This window comes from Spermophilus citellus (genome assembly GCF_964194105.1).
Source record: "Spermophilus citellus genome assembly, chromosome: 5".
Lineage (NCBI taxonomy): Eukaryota > Metazoa > Chordata > Mammalia > Rodentia > Sciuridae > Spermophilus > Spermophilus citellus.
This window is the reverse complement of record NC_138186.1, coordinates 128173033-128197180: the sequence shown is the minus strand read 5'-3', so window position 1 is coordinate 128197180 and position 24148 is coordinate 128173033. Positions and strand designations below refer to the sequence as shown.

General features: G+C 33.3%; 1 protein-coding gene across 5 annotated transcripts in view; it reads left to right on the top strand.

Moving 5' to 3' along the window:
* Positions 1-24148, top strand: part of TBC1D32 (TBC1 domain family member 32) — a 204141-nt gene that overhangs the window by 159349 nt on the left and 20644 nt on the right. For 3 of the 5 annotated variants that reach the window (XM_081295923.1, XM_081295922.1, XM_081295924.1), the window contains 3 exons: positions 6035-6118; positions 18985-19054; positions 20731-21104. In XM_081295923.1, the coding sequence (XP_081152049.1) occupies positions 6035-6118; positions 18985-19054; positions 20731-20860 (284 nt within the window). In that variant the 3' untranslated portion in view covers positions 20861-21104. Of the gene's footprint in view, positions 1-6034; positions 6119-18984; positions 19055-20730; positions 21105-21668; positions 21824-24148 lie in introns of those variants that run through there. The other 2 variants (XM_081295926.1, XM_081295925.1) reach the window with 2 other exon arrangements.

The following is a 24148-nucleotide window of genomic DNA, read 5'->3' as shown; positions in this document are numbered from 1 at the left end:
TATGTCTTGTTGGTGTATGGTTCCCCTGAACAGTTTGAAATGTCCTTCTTTTTCTCTTTTGTTTAACTTTAAGTTAAAAGTCTACTTTATTTGATATGAGTAGAAACCCCTGCTTTTTTCCCCAGTCAATGAGTTGTATGATTTTTCCCAATCTTTCACCTTCAGTCTGTGTACGTCTTTTCCTATGAATTGTGTCTGTTGAAGGCAATATATTGTTGGGTCTTTTTTTTTTTTTTTTTTTTTTGGATACAATCGGCTAGCCTATGTCTTTTGATTGGTGAGTTTAGGACATTAACATTCACTGTTATTATTGAGACATGTTTTGTATTCCTAGCCATTTTTGTTATTTAAATATTAAATAACTTTTGTTATTTAACTTAACTTGTTTTTCCTTTGATTAGCATTTCCTTTAGAGTATTACCTCCCTATGCTTATTTTCATTGTTGTTTTTCATTTTCTCTTCACAGAATATTTTGTCAAGGATGTTCTGTAGTGTAGGTTTAATCTAGCTTTAAATTCTTTTATCTTTTGTTCATCTTTTTATATTATCATCAAATCTAAACCTTAATTTTGCTGGACATAAAATTCTTGGTTGGCATCCATTTTCTTTCAGAGCTTGATGTGTGTTGTTCCCGGATCTTGTAGGTTTCAGAGTCCAGGTTGAAAAATCTGCACATAGCGTGATTGGTTTCCCCCTATATGTAATCTGATTCCTTTCTCTTTTGGCTTTTAATATTTTGTCCTTATTCTGTATGTTAGGCATTTTCATTATAATGTGTCTTGGTGTGGATCTGTGTTGATTTTGTACACTTGGTGTCCTGTAAGCCTCTTGAATTTAGTTTTCCAATTCGTTCTTCATATTTGGAAAATTTCTGATATTATTTAGTTGAATAGATTGTTCATTCCTTTGGTTTGAATTCTATGCCTTTCTTATTCCAATAACTCTTAAATATGGTCTTTTTATGCTATCCCATATTTCTTGAATGTTCTACTCATGGTTTTTTAACACTTTTACTGTATGGTCTACATTCCTTTCAGGATTATATATTTTGTCTTCATTGTCCAAGGTCCTGTCTTCTAAGTGGTCTACTCTGTTGGTGATGCTTTCAGCTGAGTCTTTAATTTGACTTATTGTTTCTTTCCTTTCAAGGAATTCTGTTTTTGTGTGTGTGTGTGTGTGTGTGTGTGTGTGTGTTTGTGTGTGTGTGTTTAGAACCTCTGTCTCCCTATTGAAGTAAGCTTTTGCTCCTTGTATTTCCTTATGTAGCTCTTTGTCAAAATGATCTTTTGCTGCCTGTATGTGCTCATCCTTTAATTCCCAAACATTTTAATTATGTACATACTGAACTCCTTCTCTGTCATTTGTGCTGCTCTGCTGGCCATGTTTTCTAATAATGTGGTATCTTGATTTGTTTGGGGCACTTTATTCCCTTGTCTTTTCATGTTACTTGTGTGTCTTCTATTCTAGCTCTGTGGATCTGAAGGGTTACCGTTTTTACCTTATAGGCTTACAGTGCCCCTGTAGGGTTCCAATACCTCACCTTTGAGGGGAAGGACAATGTTAAGAGATCCCAATATAAACAAAATACCACCTAAAAACAAATAGATGTTATTAGAACATTTACAGTTTGGTCATAATGCACAGAAATGGTGAATTCAATTATTATATATAATATAGTTAATAGGTTTGTAAAAAGGTCTACAGTTTCTGATGGACAAAGAACCTGGGGTGAGGTGTAAGAAGATATGCTGAGGAGGTATGGGATGAGGATATAGAGTTATTATATCTTACTTAGGAAATGTGAAAGAGAAATATAAAGAAGAAGGTTAGTAGCAGAAGAATAGAGAGGTAGTAATTTTGGGTAGACAAGTTAGAGGAAAGAGAGTAGATTACATAAGACAAACATACATTAAGAAAAAATTTAAAATGTTAAAAAAGTAAAAATTGGAGAGAAAAAAAAAACAAAAAGAAGGAAAAAAAGAATATACCAAACAACTGTAATATACTATTCAGTTGTCTCTGTCCTCAATATCCTAATTCATGCAAAGTACATAGTTTCACATATGTTGGAGATGTGAGGGTGGGGAATAAAAAGGGAGAATAAAGAAAAAAACTCAAAGGAAGAAACAATGATTGTTTGGTTGGAAATCACTATCTTTCCTGTTTCCCATCTCATCCAATAGATGGGGATGTCTGTTCTTAATTGGTATCTCTGCCCTCAGGATGGTGGGGGTTACTAGGGCTTGAGGGTTGGTCTTGGGTGCAGGGCACCTGGAAGTGGGGTACGGCACCCACATGTCCCATTGGGAGACTGCACCTCAAGCATCTTCTTTTGGGATCTGCTCCTATGACATGGACACCAGATCCTATCTTCTCATGTCATCTGTAGACCTCACAGTTCCTGCCCTCTAAATTAGTTTCTAGAGTGTATCTCCCTCACCATCTCCCTTTCTACTTCTTAATCAGGAACCTTTCTCTCCGTGGGTCTTATGTGTTGCACTCTGGTGGCTGTGTACCTGTCACAGAGGGCTGTTTTGTATTGTTCAGTCACTCCACTGAGTTAGCAGCTTCAGGGGAGTTGGAGCTAATTAGAAAACTATGGATACCTGGCTATCTAGTTCCAAAGTGGTAGTTGCTCTGACTAAAGATGGTGATGGAGGTGACCCAAGATGGAGGGTGCTGCTTTCAGCCATGGGATGTCGGGTCAGGAGGGGGGAGTCAAGAGATGTTGTTGTGTAATGCATCCAGAGATGCACTTTGTGGTGTGCAGTGTTGAGGTTGTTGGCTTTCTTCAGAGACTGTGATGTCCCCAGGTGCAGGCAGGCTACTGCAAGTAGGGGACTATGGCAGTAGCTGCCAAATCCCAAGATGGAGGCTACCGGGGGAGCCCCATCTTAGTAGATGGGAGTTCACAAAGCAGTGGCGGCGAGAGTTCCTGTGCTTGGGTAGCAACAGAGTGTCCTTTGTGGGAGCAGTATCTGGGAATTCTGTGCTGGTGCAATGCCAGTGGTCTTGCAAAGGCACCTACAAGACCTGTATAGATGAATAGTTGGAAGTTGGGATTCCTTAACGCTAAGGCTTAGGGCCCCACGCTGCATGGTGGCCATGATTCTTGAGTGGGATCCACATGGAGGGGTCCTCTGTCACAATCATCAAAGCAGTATTTCCACTAGTTGAGACCCAGGTCACGGAGTGACACAGAATGTTGCCTCCCTCTGACCTGCCATCTTGGATCCTCGTTGGTCTGTCTTTTGATTGGTGAGTTTAGGCCATTAACATTCTGGGTTATTATTGAGACATGATTTGTATTCCCAGCCATTTGTGTTTATTGTTGGTATTTAACTTGATTTGTTTTCTCCTTTTATTAGTTTTTCCTTTAGTGTAATTCCTCCCTTTGCTGATTCTCATTTTTGTTTTCTAATTCCTCTTCATGGAATATTTTGCTAAGGATATTCTGTAGTGCAGACTTTCTAGTTGTAAATTCTCTTAACTTTCTTTTTTAATATGGAAGGTTTTTTATTTCATCATCAAATCTAAATCTTGATGTTTTTTCTGGATATGAGATTCTTGGATGGCATCCATTTTCTTTCAGAGCTTGGTATATATTGTTCCAGAATCTCCTGTCTTTGAGGGTCAGGGTTGAAAAATCTGCTGAGATACAAATTGGTTTCCTCCTATATGTGATCTGATTCCTCTCTCTTGTGGCCTTTAAGATTGTATCCTTATTCTGTATGCTAGGCATTTTCATTAAAATGTGCTTTTATGTGCATCTGTTGTGATTTTGTACATTTGGTATCCTGTAAGCCAATTCTATTTGGTTTTCCAATTCATTTTTCATGCTTGGGAAATTTTCTGATATTATCTCATTGAAGAGATTGTACATTCCTTTTGTTTAAAACTCTGTATCTTCCTCTATGCCAATAACTCTTAGATTTGGTCTTTTGATGCTGTCCCATAATTCTTGGATGTTCTGCTCATGGTTTCTAGTCATCTTCACTGTGTGGTCTACTTTATTTTCCAGATTGTATACTCTATCTTCATTATCTGATGTTATGTCTTCCAAGTGATCTAGTCTATTGGTGATGCTTTCTATTGAGTTTTTTATTTGGTTTATTGTTTCCTTCATTTTAAGGATTTCTGATTTTTTTTTCAGAAACTCTATTTCTTTATTGAAGTAATGTTTTGCTACCTGTATCTGCTCCCTTATCTCTTTGATGGTGTGATCAATGGATGCCTGTATTTACTTCCTTATCTGTTTATTGGTATCATCAATGGCTGCCTGTATTTGCTCTCTTATCTCTTTGTTGGAGTGATCAATTTTTGCCTACTTATTTTTAATTAGTACATTATATTTATACATAAAATTTGAATTCATTGTGATATGTTTCTACACCCACATAACATATATTGGTTACTTTCATTCTACTGTTCCTTTCCTTTCCATTTCTCATCCTTCTTGCTGTTTCCCTACCTCTTTACTCCACTTTTCCCTTCTGTTTTTATGAGATCACCACATTTTCTTTTTTTTAATCCTATTTCTCCATAGCTTCTGCGTGGAACTTCCTTGACTTTCTGCTTCTGGTTTATTTCACTCAGTATGATGTTCTCTAATTCCACCCATTTACTGGAAAATGACTTAATTTCATTCCTCTTTATGGCTGAGAAAAACTCCACTGTTCATACCACATTTAATTTATGTAATCATATATTAAAGGATACCTAGATGGATCCCATAACTAGGTTATTGTGAATTGTGCTGGTATAACCATCGTATCCATATAGTATAGCATGTATCCTTATACTGATTTTAGGTCTTTTGGATAAATAGCAAGGATTGGCTAGTTGGTTCATATGGTAATTACATTCCTAGTTCTTTTTTTTTTTTTTTTTTTGGTACTGGGGATTGAACTCTAGGACACTGGACCCCTGAGCCACATCTCCAGACCTGACTATGAACTCAGGGTACTCCTGCCTCAGCCTCCTGAACCACTTGGATTACAGGCATGTGCTACTGTACCCAGCTACATTTCTAGTTTTTTGAGGCATATCCATATTGTTTTCCGAAGTGGTTGTCTTAGTTTTCAGCCCCTTTCAATACTTTTTTTCTCATATATTCACTAGCATTTATTATTACTTGTATTTTTGATGATTGCCATTCTAACTGGAGTAAAATCTCAGTATAGTTTCAATTTGTGTTTTCCTGATTGCTAAGATGTTGAATATTTTTCTTATATTTGTTGGCCATTTGCAGTTCTTCTTTTGAGAAATGCCTGTTTAGTTCATTGGCCCATTTATTGATTGGGTTATTTGGTAAGATTTCTTTTTTTTTAAACATAGCACATACACCCTGTTTATTAATCTTTTGTCAGAAGAATACGTGGCAAAGATTTCCTCTCATTCTGAAGGCTCTTTCTTCATGCTGTTAATTGTTTCCTCTAAGCAACTGTAAATTTAATCGACAGTACTGGTGTCCTTTCTGATTCTTGACTATTGCATTTTCATACTTTTTAATACTCATCTTCTTTCACTTTGAAATCACATTATGAGTAGAGTATATGAAATGAAATGATTTAAAACATTTCATTGCACCACTCCAATAAAGAATCATTTTCTCACTTCTAAATTGCACAGTATATAAAATGTATATCCATATGTCATGGACTTGAAAGAGGCATGAGCCCCTTTGTTTTCTCTGTGTCTGCAAATGATCATGATAAGATTTTATAGCCTGATTAGTATATTGAAATCATTTAACAAATTCTAAAATAATCCTTAGAGAATCTAAAGATAACAGATCTTTCGTTTCCAGTTTTACACTGAATAGGTTCTCAGATAAGCTATTAAAATTTAATTTAAATTGGAAACATTGTTGTGAATACTAAAACTGTATATATTTTGAGTTAGAACCCCTTAGAGTATAACTGTTAAGGAGTTCAGGTGACTTTTATCTACTAGTTTGTGATTTTTTAGAGATGCATTATCACGTATCATTCTTGACCTTTAATATCCTAATTATTCTCCTGTTTATTACAGCTTTAGTAGAATTACTTGAAACTTTTGTGCTTCATCTCACTGAAAATCCATCTGAATGTTACTTCCCCTCAGTGGAATATACAGGTACATTTTAAACATTTTGATGTTTAAAAATGCTCAATGTGCAAATAGATAATATTTCATAAAGATGTATAATTAGATTTCAAAAATGTGCAAGTTTTCCCATCCTTAAATCTATTGTTTGATGTCATTTACATTTCAGATATCAAATCTCTTTGCAATTGTATGTTTCCTTGTAATTCTGGGACTTTCTTTTTGTTTGTTTGTTTGTTTGATTTATCCATTAGATTTTGTTTTTCTTTAGGTAGTATCTTTCATTCTTCTGATCTTATCAGGTATTCTCTAGTGAGCATGTCTCATACTATTTTACTGTATCAGTGTTTTCTGTTGGAATATCACAATATTTCAGGCTGGGTAAATTATAAAGAAAAAGGTTTGATTTGGCTTCTGGTTCTTGCTCAAAGTTGAGAGGAGGAGACATCTCATGAATGACTTTCTTTCTGACAGAGTTCTTAGGTGTATGGTGCAGGGCAACCTGAACTACAAAGAATGCATATGTCTATGTTCTGATCTCTCCTTCTTATAAGACCTGTCATATTTAATCATGAAGGCTCTACTTTTATGAGTTTACCTAATCCTAATATCCCAAAGACTCTATCTCTAACATGCCATAGATTAAGTGTCAACCTTCTTATATCACGCATTGAGGATTAAACTTCAACATGAGTTTCAGAGGAGATGAACCATATTCAAACTGTAGCCTACATATTTACCTCACTTCAGATAAATTAATGTCTTTAAAATTTATTCTCCTCAAAGTCTACCATAAGTTTCATTCTCTTAGTTCCATCTGCCTACTTGGTAACACCACCTGAATGTAGTATAGAATACCTCAAACTCTGAGTGTCAGCAGGGACTTTGGATCTTATTGACATACGTTGTCCTCCTGCATTTTCTATCGTGATAGGCACTACGATGATCTACTGACCATCTAAGCCAGAAACTAAAGAATCATCACTGACTTTAAGTCCACATTTCCAACCACTCAGTTATGTTCTGTTATTAATATGTCTCAAATTCATCTAATTCTACCCATTTTTACTCTTATTTATGTTGGTTCTGTCCAACATCATCTCTTCCCTTAGATATTACAGTAGACTTTCTATCCATGGTATATCAATTTGGAGTTTTATTCTTTCTCAAAGGTATTCTTTACACTGCTCGTACAGTGAACTTTGAAGTGCAAATCTGACCACTTAGTACCCCTTAGAATTTACCCTTTATCACTGCATAGGGTCTAAGCCTCCCATGGTGCTCCAGGCCTTACATTTTCCTGCCCTTTTTTTTTTTTCCCCTCTAGCATCATCACTTTCTCTGCATACCTCATGCTTGTTTTTCAAGAACACTATTCTTTTACACATATATTATTACCCACATATTCATTTATTCCTCAAATAGATATTATACCTTACTATGTACTAGCATTTTTTAAATTGTTGGGATGCCAGCAGAAATCATGAGAAAAATATCGCCCTCATAGAGTTCACCTTCTGGTGGGAAGATAGAAATAAATAAAATGTTCAGTATGTCAACTGGTATGGTGATAAATGAGAAAAACACAACAAGATAAGGAACAGGAAGTGCTAGTTGGAGTGGTAGTTTCAGTATAATAGCATTTACACAAGGTTTTATCAATCTTGTAATTTTTAATCCACAACTAGGAGGAGAAGTGGGAGAAAGATCTGTGAGTATTTTCAAGGTAAGAGATTTCTCCTCAAATGGCATGAAGAAGACTACTTAATCTGGAAAGGAGTAAAAGGAAGTTTGATGGTGTTAATATCAGAGAGGAGAGAGTGCTCTAGGGTCTTGAAAATTATTGTGGGGTTTTGAACATATGAATGACATGCTGATTTACATTTTATAAGTTTACTATGGCCACTGTATTGAGAAAAGACTAAAGGGGATGACAAAGGGCTAAAGTGGGGAGATAAGTTACGGTGCTACTGAAAAGATCCAGATGAAAAATTGTCATGACTCAGCTGAGAATGTCAGTAGTGGAGACAATAAAAAGTGCTTGGATTTTGGGGTGTATTTTGAAGATAACACCAACAGGATTGAGTAACAGGTTGAATATGGGGTTTGGGAGAAAAGAAGGAATCAAAAAAGACTCTTAAGCGATTGTTCTGAGCTTCTGGGAAGATGGAACAAATATACTGTGAGATGAAGAAGAAAGGGGAATGAACCTGCTTGTGGGGGCGTATTTTGAAGCTGGTTTTTGCTTTTATGCTATGTTGTGGATACTTATTAGACATTCAAATAGGCATACTTCATACATGAATAGGTATGTGAATCTGAAGTTGAGGAAAGATGGGAGCTGAAAATACAAATTACTAAACCATAGACTTGGCATATACACTAACACATCTGATTGTCATTTCTTTCTCATATTCTGACCTAATGTCTGATTGTTCTATACTGTAGTTTTTGTGTCTTACCATCAGTGTTATCCTCTGCAACTGGAATAATAATGTCAGTAAATGTTTGCCATATCAAAGAGGTAAAAGAATGAAAGGGGAGGGCTTTATATACTGTGTCAAGGAGTTTAAAATGGGTTACTCTATTGCTTGTTAAATACAGTTTCTGAGCAGAATCTTTACTTGATTCATCTGTACCTTAGGAAGATTATTAAGTAACTGTAAAGGATAAAGTAGAGGACTGAAATTTACAAACAATGAACATCTGGTACTTAAGGGCAGTGAATGAAGAGAGTGGAGAAGATAAGAGAAAGAGCATAGATGCATGGCAGTAGATCATAAAGGGTGATTGTTTCTCGTCCCATCAGGTGACGTGATATTATACCTTACTATGTACTAGCATAGTAGGGTATGTATGCAGGAACCATCATTTAAATATGTCTTATTTATGTGGGATAGATATTCTATAATAATCATATTTCCATAAAAAGAAAAAATTTTAAAAATCAAATATACTTCCAGTCTGGCTCATCCTTCCTCTCAATACCCATCCATGCCCAAACCCAGCACTGCCTTCACTTTACTAAATCTTTGCTCCTCTTTCTTCTAGGTAAACATTTCCCTCCCCACAACACCTATATGTTAATGTTTAACTTAACTGCAAAATATCTTTTACTTTTTACTCGCCAGTAAAAGACTTTCCTCTCTGTTCTTACTGCATTCACTTTAAATTGCTATTGTGATATTTATTATATTGTGTATGGCTAGCTTAAATATTTATTAGGTTTCAGACTCCTTAGTATCTTTCATATGCATTTGATTAAATACACTTGCTATATTATAAGCTTCTATATGCACACAAGGAAAATTCTATAGCAATTCTGAATACATTGATATTTACAAATGAACATAACTATTTATGCATATTAACATCTAATACAAATCTGAGAAAGGGATAAAGAAATTATCAGAGAATGAAAGCAAAGAAATGAGACAAAATAAATAGGAAATTAAAGTTGGTGAAAAGAATTGTTATCTGTTGAGCATGTCTTATAAATTAGATGGTCTATTGAGATACTGGTATATATTTTATAATTTATCCCTAAAAACACTCTGAAGTGAGCATAATCATTGTATTTAAAATGTGGAAAGGGAGGCACAGAAAACAGCAGTTGGGATGAAATTTTGAAGACATGCATTCATGAGGATAATCAAAACTACGAGTATATCTAAAAACTTAATTGAAAACATACATGATGTCTGTGGGGAACAGGAAATGAGGGAGAAGTGATAATCATGGAGATGAGCATGTCCAGATAGGATATCTTTTTAGATTTAAGTATAATAATTTCCAAATTTCTGTAGTTTTCTTTGGAACATTGTTCTAGTGGGTCATTTTTTCTTTAGATAATCTAAAATTACAATTATATTCTATATCTTATCAAAATATTCAACAAGACTGATAGCTTGCTCAATATGCACACATTTACTACCCTTTATCACATCTCTAAATTATGTGGAGCAAGATCTTATGTTAGATTTGTTGAATGTATTATGTAGGCAGATAAACACTGAATGTGAATTTACATTCCATTAAGGCTCCTGCTGAACACCAAAGCACCAGAACTTTAGAATAAGGCCAAAAAAATAAAGTGGCTTCCTGTTTATTTCTTGCTTAATATTTATTATCATTATGTGGTGAGCTCATTGCTAGTGTTGTTTTCTTCTAAAGGCCTCAGGTATCCTCATCTTTCATCATGTTTTTTTTTTTTTTTGGACTGAAAGAACAATGGCTTACTATTAAAAATTTTTACTATATTTACTTTAAATAAGAAAACACCATGTCTTGATGTAAAAGATATTTCAAAGCAAATGTTGGATTAATCACTGTTTTTTTCATGTTTCTTGAAATGAGAAATTGATTGTCTTTTTGAAAATGACAGCTCTCTAAACCCTAAGGTAGTCCAAATTAGAATAACACAATCATCCATCTGTTGTTAGCTCCCTCAGGACTTTAGTCCATTATAAAATTTGCAAATCTGGAAAAAATCAAATTAGTTTGGCTTTTTATCCCCTTAAAGAAAGAAGAAAGAACAAATAAACTTTTGCACATTTGCAGTTTGTATATCATATAGTACCTTTCCAAATCTTAATTGATGTTAGTTATTTTTCATCAGTTCATCTTTCTGGAATCAGTCAGGTATTTTTTCCTATTATAAATGCTTCTTTGATATAATAAATTAAATAGCCCTTTCAAGCTTGTAGATATTATAACTTTACCTTCTTTTTCTTCTAGATGCAAGCTAGCTCAAAAATGTCAGAAAATTTTGCATTGTTTTACCTTCTGACTTTTATAATACAGGTTTTAGATTTAATATATACAATTAAAAACCATTTACACTTTCTTTAAAGAGTAAGCAAATATATCCTTTTATCTCATGTTTATGTAAAATGTTTGTGAGTAAAGCCCAATGCTTAATAATTGCAAGACGATGGCTGATATGAACCTGTCTTCAATAAGGGCTACTATTGATTTATACTACATATAGTAAAAGAGAAAATAAAGAAATGCAGAGTATTGCCATGACCTGCACAGCAAGTGAATTGTTTTCCAAACACAGGCAGTGGGAAAGTAAATAATTATTTAAAATAAAGACAAATACTCAATTTTAGGTGAAAAGTGGGACTGAGTGGGTGAATCGGCCCTGGTGGGGTCTGATCCAACCAAGAGGGAGGGAGGATCTACATATATATTATAAAAGTTTTAAACATCAAAGAATCTCAGTGTTAAAATTGGGTGTCAACATACTTTATATATATATATATATATATATATATATATATATATATATATATATAGAGAGAGAGAGAGAGAGAGAGAGAGAGAGAGATGAAAAATTGTGGTGTATATATATATAATAAGAATTGTAATGCATTCTGCTGTCATATTTTTTAAAATCATTTTTAAAGGCTTTTTGAGGTAAACAGAAGGAAGTTGTAAGCAAAACAGCTTAGTTGGGGCTTATTAATTTATGCCAATCTCTTCTACCTCTGGGCAGCTGAGATTTGAATTCAAGGCTTTTGAACTAGTGAATTCCATGACAAGCATGGAATTCTGTTTACCAACAAGGGTCATCTGCAATTGAGCTTTTCTCTCAGCACCATTGCACCAAAAGATTCCCAGGACATTATGTAAAAATGTGGATGTGTAACCGATGTGATTCTGCAATCTGTATATGGAGTAAAATTGGGAGTTCACAACCAACTTGAATCTAATGTATGAAATATGATATGTCAAGAGCTTTGTAATGTTTTGAACAACCAATAAAAAAAAAAAAGGTTCCCAGGACAGGCAACTCACTAGTCTAGGGTTACTTATTTTTAAGCAGTGATTAATTCACAGCTCCCAACAGCAGAGGAACTGACATTTTCAGCTGGCAACTTTGTGTCCAGCAATGTGCTAGTGCTTATGCATATGTTATTTGATTGTTTATTATCAGTGAGTGATTTTGTTGTAAGTGCTGCATGTGTCGAGTGGAAAGGGTCCTCAGTGTTGACTGGTGCCATCATGGAATATGAGAGGAGGAAGCAAGGACTGAGCTGTAAGAATGGTACTTGAACTGCTTTTGGGGACATTAGAACTGAAAGAAACAGAAGAGTTTTCTAGGCAAGGGTAATTGCATAATCGAGATGTGGAAAGTGTAATACTTTTTCCAAATAACACTGACTCTACCAGTTAGGAGGCTTAGATGCTTATGGTAGCTTGGTCACAAGGTATTGAATTTTATGGCACTGAAAATTGAATAAAATGGATGAGTAAAACTACATATTAAGAAAGAAGCAACAGAACCTGCAGACTGCCTTTGGGGAAGGAAGGAGAAAGGAGGAAATGTACTGAATTTTCTTTGAGCGGTGAGAGTTCTTTGACTTTATGACAGATAGCGCAGGGCTTCAGGAGAGTCAGTAAGCAGCCAAGCAGTAACTGCTTCTCCAACTACGGATTTGTCCTCCAGTGGAGAAATTCTTTACTCTTCCGAAAATTTATTTTTTTCCACACCATTAGCCAAGTGCCAGGCAGAATACATTTAATTTCTTCTACCAGTGCTCTGTGTGCTAGCTTTGCAAACCCAAAATAGAGTAGAATGCATTACCAGAGTGAGCAATTGCAGTCTATATCTAGTAAATTTTGTTCACTTATTTTATTCTGAGACTATTATACTTACCATTAATTATGGTAGGTTATTTCAAAAATTATGATTTTATATTAGTGGTGTCTTTTTATTGGTGCATATTAAACTATATGGAATAGTGGGTTTCATTGTGGCATATTTGCATATACACATAATTTGATCAATTTCAGTCCCTCTTCCCTCTCCCTGATCCCTTTCCTCTGGTCTTTCTTTGACTTTTGTAAGATCCCTTTTTTCTTTTCATATTTTTTTCTCTATATTCTACATATGACAGAAAACATAGGACCTTTGACTTTCTGAGTCTGGCTCATATTGCTTAACATGTACTATCCAGTTCCATCCATTTTTCCTGCAAATGTTTAACCATTCATCTGTTCATGGACACCTAGACTGGATCCATGACTGGTTACCATGGCTTGGGCTGCTTAGCATGGCTATGAATGCATCTCTGTAGTATGATTTTAATTCCTTTGGATAAAAACATTGAGGAGTGGTATAGCTGGTTCATATGGTGGTTCCCTTCCTAGATTTTTGAGGAACCTTCATGTTGATATACATAGTGGTCATACTAATTTATATTTCCACCAATAATGCTTGTGAGTTCCTTTGTTTCCTTCATATTCACAAGCTGTAATCTTGATGATAGCCATTTTAATTATAATGAGGTGAAATATTGGTGTAGTTTGATTTGTATTTCTCTGATGGCTAGATATGTTGAAGATTTTTGCATGTATTGTTTGTACTTTTAAGAAGTGTCTGTTTAGTTAATTTTCTGATTTATTGAATGGGTTCTTTGTTTTTGTGTGCATCTGTGTTGAGGTTTTTATTTTTTTTAATTTTTTACACATTCTAGATATTAATCCTGTGTCTGAAGAGTAGTTGGCCAAGATTTATCTCATTTTGCAAGTTCTCTCTTTGTATTGTTCTCTTTGCTATTGCAGAAGCTTTTTAATTTAATACCATCTCAATTTTTGATTATTGGTATTATTTACTGGGCTTTAGCATTCCTATTGAGAAAGTTGCTGCCTATGCCTATATGTTGGAGTGTTACCTCTGTATTCTCTTGAAGCAGTTGCAAATTTTCTGATTTATTCCTAGGTCTTTGATCCACTTTGAGTTGACTTTAGTGCAGGGTGAAGGAGAGGGATCTCTTTTCCATCTTTTACCTGTTACTGGTATCTTAGGTTGAATTAAGCATTGTTAAGTAAGTGTGGTATGATGCTATAGGTGTCATTGTTTGATTAACCCTTTCTTAACAGCTTATGCTTTTCAAAATGACTTCAGGGAGCGGGAGTTATTTCTTCTATTTGTTACTTCAGGAAATATTTTTTGTTTTTTCCTCTACCTTTCTTCTAATTTCATAATGAAAGTATAGTTTCTTTTGTTGCTTCATGGGACATTTGTTCATTCATCTACTCAGTGTCTATTAAGTACATATTGTGTATCCCACACACTGCATACATATATCAGTAAATTATTGGTTGCCAAACATAGGTATTTGTCAGAATTTTTAGAAAATATCCATATTTTATCCTTGACTTTTACTTACTCATTTTAAGTTTTGTTTTACTTCTGAAGATGTTAACTCCTCCTTTATACATTGCATTTCATCCAGTTTATATATAATAAATTTCTTTCATTGAACTTTTGTAATCCAATATTGGTTGATAAGTTATCATAATGTATATTGAACACAATTTAAAACTTGAAGTATCTCCTTTAATGTGTACCTTTAAGTCTTTATTTATTTTCCTTTTTTCTTATTTAGGAAACTTTATTTTTTCCATTTCTGTAGCATTTTATTTATACTAAAGTTATTTACATCTGTTTATCACTAGTGATTTTTAAAATATGGATATTAGATGTTTGTTTTGGTATCCTTTAACTTTAATTTATTTCTTCATTTAGAAGCCCTTTTGAAGGTTGGAGTTGAAGCTCACTAATAGAATATTAAACATTTATGGCCTATGAGGTTTAACAAATAGATGTAAAATTATTTATGAGCTTATCTTTATTTGTTAAACATTTATGGCCTATGTTCATAAACAATACAAAGAGAGAACTTGCAAAATGGGATAAATGTGTGTGTGCTTAGCATGCTCAAGGCCCTGTATTCAGTCCCCAGAACATACATACATACACACACACACACACACACACACACACACACAGCCATTTTTTGAGAATGTAGCTGGAACTTTTGTTAAAGTGAAATTTATCTAGTTGGGTATCACTGTCCAGTTGTAACTGTATCTAAATTTCACTCTTGTTCTTCTAAGTGTGGATCTCAACTTTAGTGCACAAAGTACAGCTATAGAGGCCTTTAAAAATACAAATGACAGGATTTTCACCCTTTGCAATCTGATTCAGTAATCTAGAGTACACTATGTTTATTTTTACCTTTAAAACATTCCTCAGGACATTTTGATGCACAGTTATAATTAAGAATTATGATCTATTTGAATGTACAGAGCTGCTTTTCTTCTAAAGATAAAAGCATAAACTTTGAAATGGAATAGTACTTGGAAATTAGTTATACAACTCTAGAAAAGTGAAAGAACTTATCTCAGGCCTCACAACTAGATTACCTGAAAAAAGTGTAAGAACCTGATCCTTATGTAAGTTTCAGTGGCACAGTCCCTTTGGGAAACACCTCTTGTTCCTTAACTTTACCCCATTCTTCACTAATGTGGAAGTCAGTGTCCTCTGATGCATGCCACTGTGATCCACAGAACACTTGACACTGGGAATCCCTTTTTGGCACCTTTCTCCACCCAGCGGACATCCTTCCTCTGCTGTTCATATATCTGTGTGTATTATGCTTTTCAGAGAGAAACATCAGTATTATTACAAGCCTATATATATATATATATATATAGTGAGATTTTATTTCTTATGCTTAATAACATAGTTTTTTATGTACTAGACTTCTAATATTATTATCTAATCCAACTTAAACATGTTCTGGAAATACCCTATAGAAATCACATTGTTCTCACTGTATCATATTATGGTAGTTGATAGGATGTCTATTCCACGGCTATAAGAACATTTAGTCACAAGTTTTATTCTTAAAACTATTTAATTTTCGCAAAATCAACCAGTGTCACCAATAATAGAGTACTAAAATTTTACATTAGTTAAACCTGGAAAGCTAAAGTTTGATATGGCCTAATATACAGAATCACCAGGAGCAGATTCAGGTGTGAAAACTAAAAGAACTCCTTGTTCACTACCCACATGAACTTAAATCTTATTACATTGTAGTGGTATTGATGAAACTGTGTTTAATTTATGGCTAAAGTTTTAAAATGCTATTGTGTTAAGACTGAAAATTTGAGATTATGGTTAATATATGAATAATGATTAATAATTTTGAAAAATGACCAAATCACTCTGAGAATAAGAATAGTATATGATATACTAATATATATATTTGACACCAAGGAATGGAAACTCAGAACAGCCTTTTTTTGTTTTTGTTTTCTTTTTTAAACTATGCAGGAAAAGAAGTGGAATAATTGATTTATATAAATGGAATAAAGCCAAGTTTAGCAATCTTCTTTCTTGTCTCTCCCTGTATGAATTATTAATTGCTTTCTTCTGGAGTTCTAGGGAACCTCATAGGCCATAATTAATATGGAGAAAATTTTCTGAGCTCACTCCAGTTAGAAACATTTTTAGAAGACATTAAATAGCCCTCCATGCTTTACTCTGTTGCTATAGGATTAGGATCTTTTACTAGAATAAGGGCAGAACTGGTATCCTCCCTTAGAAAAGTAGGTTCATCTGTTGTTAGCACAGTGAGAAATAAAAATAACAAGATATTCTAAGTTATGTAAATAGCCCAACTCCTGTCATATAGACAAAATGTGACAGTACTGCTAAGATTGAATTCCAGTCTAAATAAAACTCAGATGTAGTTTATCATATAATTAACTGGGCACCTTTTTTTAGTTGAAGTTTTTGAGCTTATTTTTATTTGTTTTATTTTTGTGTAAAAAAAGAAAATTTACCTACCAGTCTGGTTTCCCTGGAACTGTGAGTGGTTCCTATAAGAGCAGTCTATCTATATTTTTAGGTTTAACTCAAATACCTTCCTTCTAATAAGCTGGAAATAATATCTTAATGTTCACATAACACTTTATCTGTGTCATTCCTCTACCACTTAAGGTTTTAAAACATCTTTATCAAATAAGTACAAATGACCAACAAATATGTGAAAAAATATTCAATATCTTTAGATATCATCATTTGCCAGGGGTTATGGTAGGGAGAAGGAGGTGTGGCCATTAAGGAGTAGCACAAAGGAGCCTTTGAGTGATGGTACAGTTCTATATCTTGTTTGTGGTGATGGTCACACAAAGATACAGGTATTATAAATTTACTTAAAAGTATACACTCATGCACACACACATACACGAGTGAATGTGTAATTCTAAAAGTATGAATAAACTCTGTGAATTATACCACTGTCACTGTTTTAGTCAGCTTTTTTGTTGCTGTGACTAAATCATCCAACCAGCACAACTGTAGAGGAGGAAAGTTTTATTTGAGGGATCCCAGATTCAGAGCTCTTAGTCCATAGAAAGTTGGCTCCCTTCCTCAGGGCTTAAGGTAAGGCTGAACATCATGGTAGGAGAGGGTGGCAGAAGGAAGCAGCTCACATCACGGTGATCAGTAAGCAGCTCACATCACGGTGATCAGGAAGCAGAGAGAGAGTCCACTTACCAGATACAAATATTTACCCAAAGCCATTCCCCAGTTCCCACCTCCTCCAGCCACATCCCACCACTCCAGTTACCACTCAGTTTAATTTCTATCAGGGTATTAAATTGCTGATTGGGTTAAGAATCTTACAACCTAATCATTTCTCCTCTGAACCTTCTTGCATTGTCTCATTGTGAGTTTTTGGGGGACTCCACATCTAAATCATAACAACTGGTTCCTAATACTGATACTGTACCTTAGTGTTATGTAAGGTGTTAGTATTGGTGGGGGAGTATGGGTAAAGTGTGCATGAGACCTCCCTGTATGTTTCTTTTTAATATTGTCTACAACTATAACTATTAATAGTTAAAGGAAAAATAAGAATATCTAAATTGCCCTTATTATATTTATTTCTATATACAGTTTGTCTATGACACTACATGGAAAGTATGTATGATTTGTCTTTTATCCCCCATAGATTCTTGTATGGTGTTCCGTACTTACTGTATCAGAAAGAATTTATTTAAAGGAATAAATGTGCAATCGAAATAGATTCTGTTGGTAGTATGAGATATATCAATGTGTAAGTAATGAAGGAAACTAATCACCAGTTTCACAAAATTTGTCATTTTGTAGAAAACTGATACTCAATGTTTCCCTTAATTGTTTCAGTTAAATACTGAATACTATTTAGTGATGCTTCTGAATGTTCACTGTTAACTTCGGCACCAGTGGTTTCAAGAACCAGTCCAAACTTTTGGCCTCTCGATGTCCCCCATATGACACAATCCTTTTTCACTTTTGGTAGTTGGTCACAACTACTCCAAAAAGAAAATTTGGCCTGCCCGAAGAAGCCACTTCACCCTCATACATTGTCATTTTACACATAGAATCATTGAGAAAATGGTGGTAACAAATACAGACTGATTATGTTTTGGTGCCTAAAACCATAAAAAGTGTTGCCATTAGCAAAGAGACTGCCCATAGTGAAACACTGGTTACTGAAAGATTTAAATGCGAGTATTAGGAGGGAATGAGACACAATGCTTATATTTATCGTTCAAAATCTTACATATGTATTGTACAATGAAAAGATAATATTTCTAAATCATCTTTAGGTTAATGGCTTTTTTGTTTGGCCCTTTTGTTTATAGCCAAGTGAAATAGATCATTTTAAAACTATTAGTCATTTTATATTTAATATGCTCCTAAATGTTTTTTTTAATGTTTATTTCTTTTAGTTGCACATAATACCTTTGTTTTTATTTATTTATTTTTATGTGTGCTAAGGATTGAACCCACTAGGCGAGTGCTCTACTGCCAAGGCACAACCCCAGCCTCCCTAAATGCTTTTTTTTAATAGGAGAAAAATTATGTAAAAACGTTTCATGATGATTCCTTTGTAAAGATAACAGCGCTTAAAAGAACAAATTCATCAGTGTTTTCACAATTCATATTAAAATATGTAAAAATATTGCTTTCATCAATTTTCAATTAAAATATTATTATGCATAATTTTATACATTTTTATAACTCAGTTTTCTATTGTTTTTAGCTACTGATGCAAATGTGAAGAATGAAAGTCTTTCATCTGTGCAGCAGCTTGGTATTACAATGACTGTCAGGTATATAGGAAAATATCTTCCTTGTGCATCCCTAGAATTCATCTGCCTGATATGTGTTTAATGATATTTAACAACCAGCTATTTCGTATACTTCAAGTGTGGAGTTATCCAGGAAATAATAACTTTATCTTTGAGGCTATTGGCACATGATTAAATTACCTCTTCCTGTAAGTCAGTTACAGTACATTTTTATTCCAGAGGCTAATTACAATGTGTTTAAGCCTCTATGACTATCAGCTTTTCCCAAAAAATAGCATTGTAAAAATCAGCACATTAGTAGCATAATTATACCATTTTCTAAAATATGATTAGTTGTAATTGTAAAGCTATGGTGATGAGTACAAAAGTACCTTCAGGATAGAGAAGTTAAAATGAATAACCAAAATTGTAGTTTTAGTGTTTAAATTGTAATTTTCAAAAGAAATGGCATGCTAGATCATGAATTTGATTTTAGCGACTGAGTCACTGATACCTCCTTTTATTGCTTATTAAATGAGGATTTTAACAATCCCATTTTAATTATAGGGTCATCTTCAAAATCAAATACAAGGCATATGTGAGAGCTATTAACTAGGTTGAGTGTTTTCTAAATTCACAGTTTGATGAAAATGATGGCATTAATTCTAGTTCATTCAACTGTAAAACATAGGGCATGTAACACTCTTGATTGATATGTGACTCTGTGCCCACTTGTTTTATAAATATTTTGTAGTGCTGTATTTCTATTCTGAAATGGAATCTGTAAATAATATAAGCAAACTAGTCACATTATTTTAACTCTATCTTATTTGTAGGATATAAATGGAAAGGGAATTATAATGCTTGTTTGATTATACTGCTATATAAGATATAGCCAGCATCCACACATAGAATCATTGAGATAGTGGTGTAACAAATACAGACTGATTATGTTTTGGTGCCTAAAACCATAAAAAGTGTTGCCATTAGCAAAGACACTGCCCATAGTGATAAGCAAGTCATATTAAGTTTTCACACATTGTACTATTTTTCCTTGGTTAACACAGTTAAATTAACGTGTATTTAAAATAGAGGTGTTTATATAAAACAGTATTAGTTTCAGATAATTATAGACAGCTTTTATATTCTTACAAATCCTAGGATATGGACAACTAGTTATGCATAACTGTTGCAAGTCTAACCTCCTGGAACTTGCTCACTGAAGACTAGTTAAACCTCTCTCAGTTTTCAATTAAAAAATACCCCTATAAATGTCCAAAGTGATCCCTGGTAGAAGTACACCTCCATTTGGGGCCATTGGACAAAATGACCTTCAGATTTATTTGTAGATTTAACATTCTATGAAACTAACCTGTCAGTATTTCTTGTCTTAGATTAAATTCAAGAAAAAAAATGCCTGTATTCTACTTCTCATCGACAGGGAATCATCACTTTATGTTCTTATTACAGTTTCATCTTCCTATAAAGTTATCAGTATTACCAAGTTTATACTGCTTTTTTCAAGTATATCATAAATATCAGGAACATATATGAGAGCTGGTCTTAAGTGTTCTTTAGTATTTTTAGGCTAAAAGTAGAATTTTGAAATCTTAACCCCTTGAAATCTCAAAGGGAATACACTTAGATGGGTATCAAAAAATAAATGTACAACACAGAGTCTGATATTTAATTTATATTTTTATGGATTTTTAATGTAGGTATGGTAAGTTCCTCAACTTATTAAAAGATGGTGCAGAAAATGATCTTGCCTTGGTTTTAAAGCACTGTGAGAGATTCCTGAAACAGCAGCAAGCTCCTGTAAAATCTTCTCTTCATATCCTTTTCTAGTGAATTCACAATAGTTGAACTTTCTTCATATACTTTTTATGTTATTTGATGGACTACCTTAATACATTTATGGTAAAATAATTCTTTAAGCTATACTAGTGACTCATATGATATATCTGTATTTGCAACATACATTTTATAAAACTGAATCGTAATCATTATATTCAGGCATACTCATTGAATCTTAAACTGAATAGTCATTAGGATGCATTTTCAGAGTCATTTAAAAACATTTTAAAAATAGGTTTCTTAGAATAAGAAAGTTTGCTGCTTTTTTGTAACTATCCATTTATTGCTTCATTTGAATTTGTGATTGTTCAGAAATGAAGTTTGACTTGAAGAAAAAAAATATACAAACTATTTGCATTACTGAATTATAGAAATCTATAGATTACATTTTAATAGGATATTCTATTTGGTTATGCTAGTCATTGCACGGATAACTACAGACAGGATGATACTCTGTGTGTGTGTGTGTGTGTGTGTTGCTGGGGATTGAACCCAGGGTTTTGTGCATGATAGGCAAGCACTCAACCAACTAAACTATGTCCCCAGCCCAAGGGTGATACTCTTCAAGAAGAACAAGTGAATTTTCACAAAGCCATTTATTTTACCTCCAAGCAAATGATATATTGAAATAGTGATTACGCAAGTGATTAATAAATTAATTTTATTTAAATAGCTTATAAATGAGTACTGCATATCATTAGCATCTCTTTCCTGATAGAGATCCAGGAAATGAATATTTATGTCGTTGTAAATTTCATCTTGTGAGATATTGCAATAGTTCCTTAACTATGTTCTCTAGTCTGCCTGCAAAGCAATTATGCTGGCCATGATTGGTTTGTATCTTCTCTGTTCATGATAATGTTGGGGGATAAAGAGAAAACATTACAATTTCTTCAGCAGTTCTCCAAGCTTCTGACCTCTGCTTTCCTTTGGTTGCCAAGACTACATATTTCTGTAAGACTTTAATTTTCATTTGTATTGTTTTGTTTGTTTATGCTTTGTGGTACTGAGAATTGAACCCAGGGTCACAAGCATGCTAGGCAAGTGTTGTACTACTGAGCTACATTCTCAGCCCTTTTTAAATTTTTTATTTTGAGACAGAGTCTTGCTCAGTTGCCCAGGCTGGTTGCCAACTTGCCATCTTCCTGCCTCAGCCTCCATAGTAGTTAGAATTATAGTCATGTGCCTCTGTTCCTGAGCTCTTATTACTAAGAGCTGCCCTATTTTTAAAGGACAGTTTGATATTTTAAGAAACATCATATTTTAAAGTACTGGAATGTTTTATTTGTAAAGAGCTCTTATAATTTATATTCATTTTCCTACTTGAATGCTTTGACTGATTGAAGATAAAGATTTGACATGTTCTCAAATATTTGATGTTTTATCTAATGGTAAATGAATGAAAGCAATGATAATAGATGCACTTTCATGGAATAGAAAAAAGATAATAAAATATATGTTTAAATCAAATAATGTTTAGTTATTATAAACTTATTGTTTAATAAATTATATTACTCATATTCTAGATACCAGAAAAGTATTGAATGGATATTTTTATTTAAAGGCTCATGATAGTTAAATTACAGTATGAGAAAATAATTTATTATGTAGATATTACAAATACTTTATAGAGGTAAAGAACCATTTTATGTACATTTTGGAAATCCATACTGAGTTTTTATTGAAGTATTGTAGTATGTTTTGAAAGAATTTACTATTCTTATGAGAACTCAGATTACTGTAAAGTCTTTTCTGTAGTTAATTTACTACTGCTTCTGTTTATTTCATTTATTTATTTAATATTGTGATGATGTGCACCTGGGGGATGCTGCCTACTACATCAGCTAAACTAAGGCTTCCCTAATCTTTTCCATGACATGTTTATGAACAAGGAAATCACTTGGAAGCCAAGGTTAATAAGCTAAGGGCTATGTGGAGTTAAATGAAAATATTTATTTTTTATTACATACATATATATATATACATCTACATATACATATTTCTGTCTAATCTAAATAATTCCAAAAACCCTTTCTTATATGTAACTTTAAATCTTATTCATATTTGAAAATTATATTTTTCTAGAGAAGAGGACAAAGATTTATATTTTCTAGAATTACTGGACCGAAATTTTGGAAAAATATTCAAACTTTTCTTTTTATCCTTCACGTGATTATGAATTAACTACAATGAGCCAATTTATTGTGTTTATAAAGAATGACCCATCCGCTGCCCTTAGATTCCCAAGGATGGATGACTGGATTGGATCAGTGTGTGTTGGATTGAAGAATTTTAGATCTAATAGGATCTTTTTATTTAACTTCCATAGCAACATAGGAAGTAGATATTTCTTAATGTGTCAGGAAAACTTGACTTATTAGAACTAGATATACTGGAATTAAAAACTGATTTTTGTGTTTCATTTTTAAGTATATGTCTTTCATTATTAATCACTAAACTTGTTTTATTAACTCTTTGCTTCATATTATGTTACTTTCTAGTATCTTCTAAGCTACTGTTTTACTGATAAGTTTTTGAGGTTTTATTTTAGTATTTTATATTATTATTTTATTTTATTTACATGACATATAAAATGCTGTTTCCTGTTGGTGCTGTGTTTAGTCCTATATTCTGAATAATAAAAGTTACCATTCAGGATATTGTGAACAAACAAAATGCATAAAATTTTGAAATTATAGTTAAGTAATTTATAATTTAATGACTCAGAAAATTCCAGGTTATATTTATGTGACTTAGAGCTGTCATTTTTTATCTGATTTTATGAACACCATTTATTATAAATTGAGATGGTAATTAATAGACCAACTAATAATTTTTTTATTATAAGTGAGTTCTCTGATTTTTGCAGTTATTAGTATCTTTACTTGTCATTCAGTTGATACTGAATTCAGCTGCTCTATGCAAGGTTTGATATTAGGAGCTGTGTTGGTTATCAAAACGTGATATAATTTCTTTTGAGAACAACTTATAAGGATAGAAGAACTCTTGCCTTATCTTTGGGAATCCATTACATATAATGGCTTGTTTTCTTTGAGAATGTAATTAATGTCTATTTTCTATCTCCTAATGGATATGCTCTGAAGTTATTTCCATTGCAACATAGAAAAGATACTGTATAAGAATAATTTTCTATGTATAAAATTTTGTACTGCTATTATATATGCATTCAGAAAATTATTTAAGTGCACATTGAAAATTTATAAAGATGTACATTGATTTTTGCTTTTGTATTTTATTAGATTTATTCATTCTACAAAT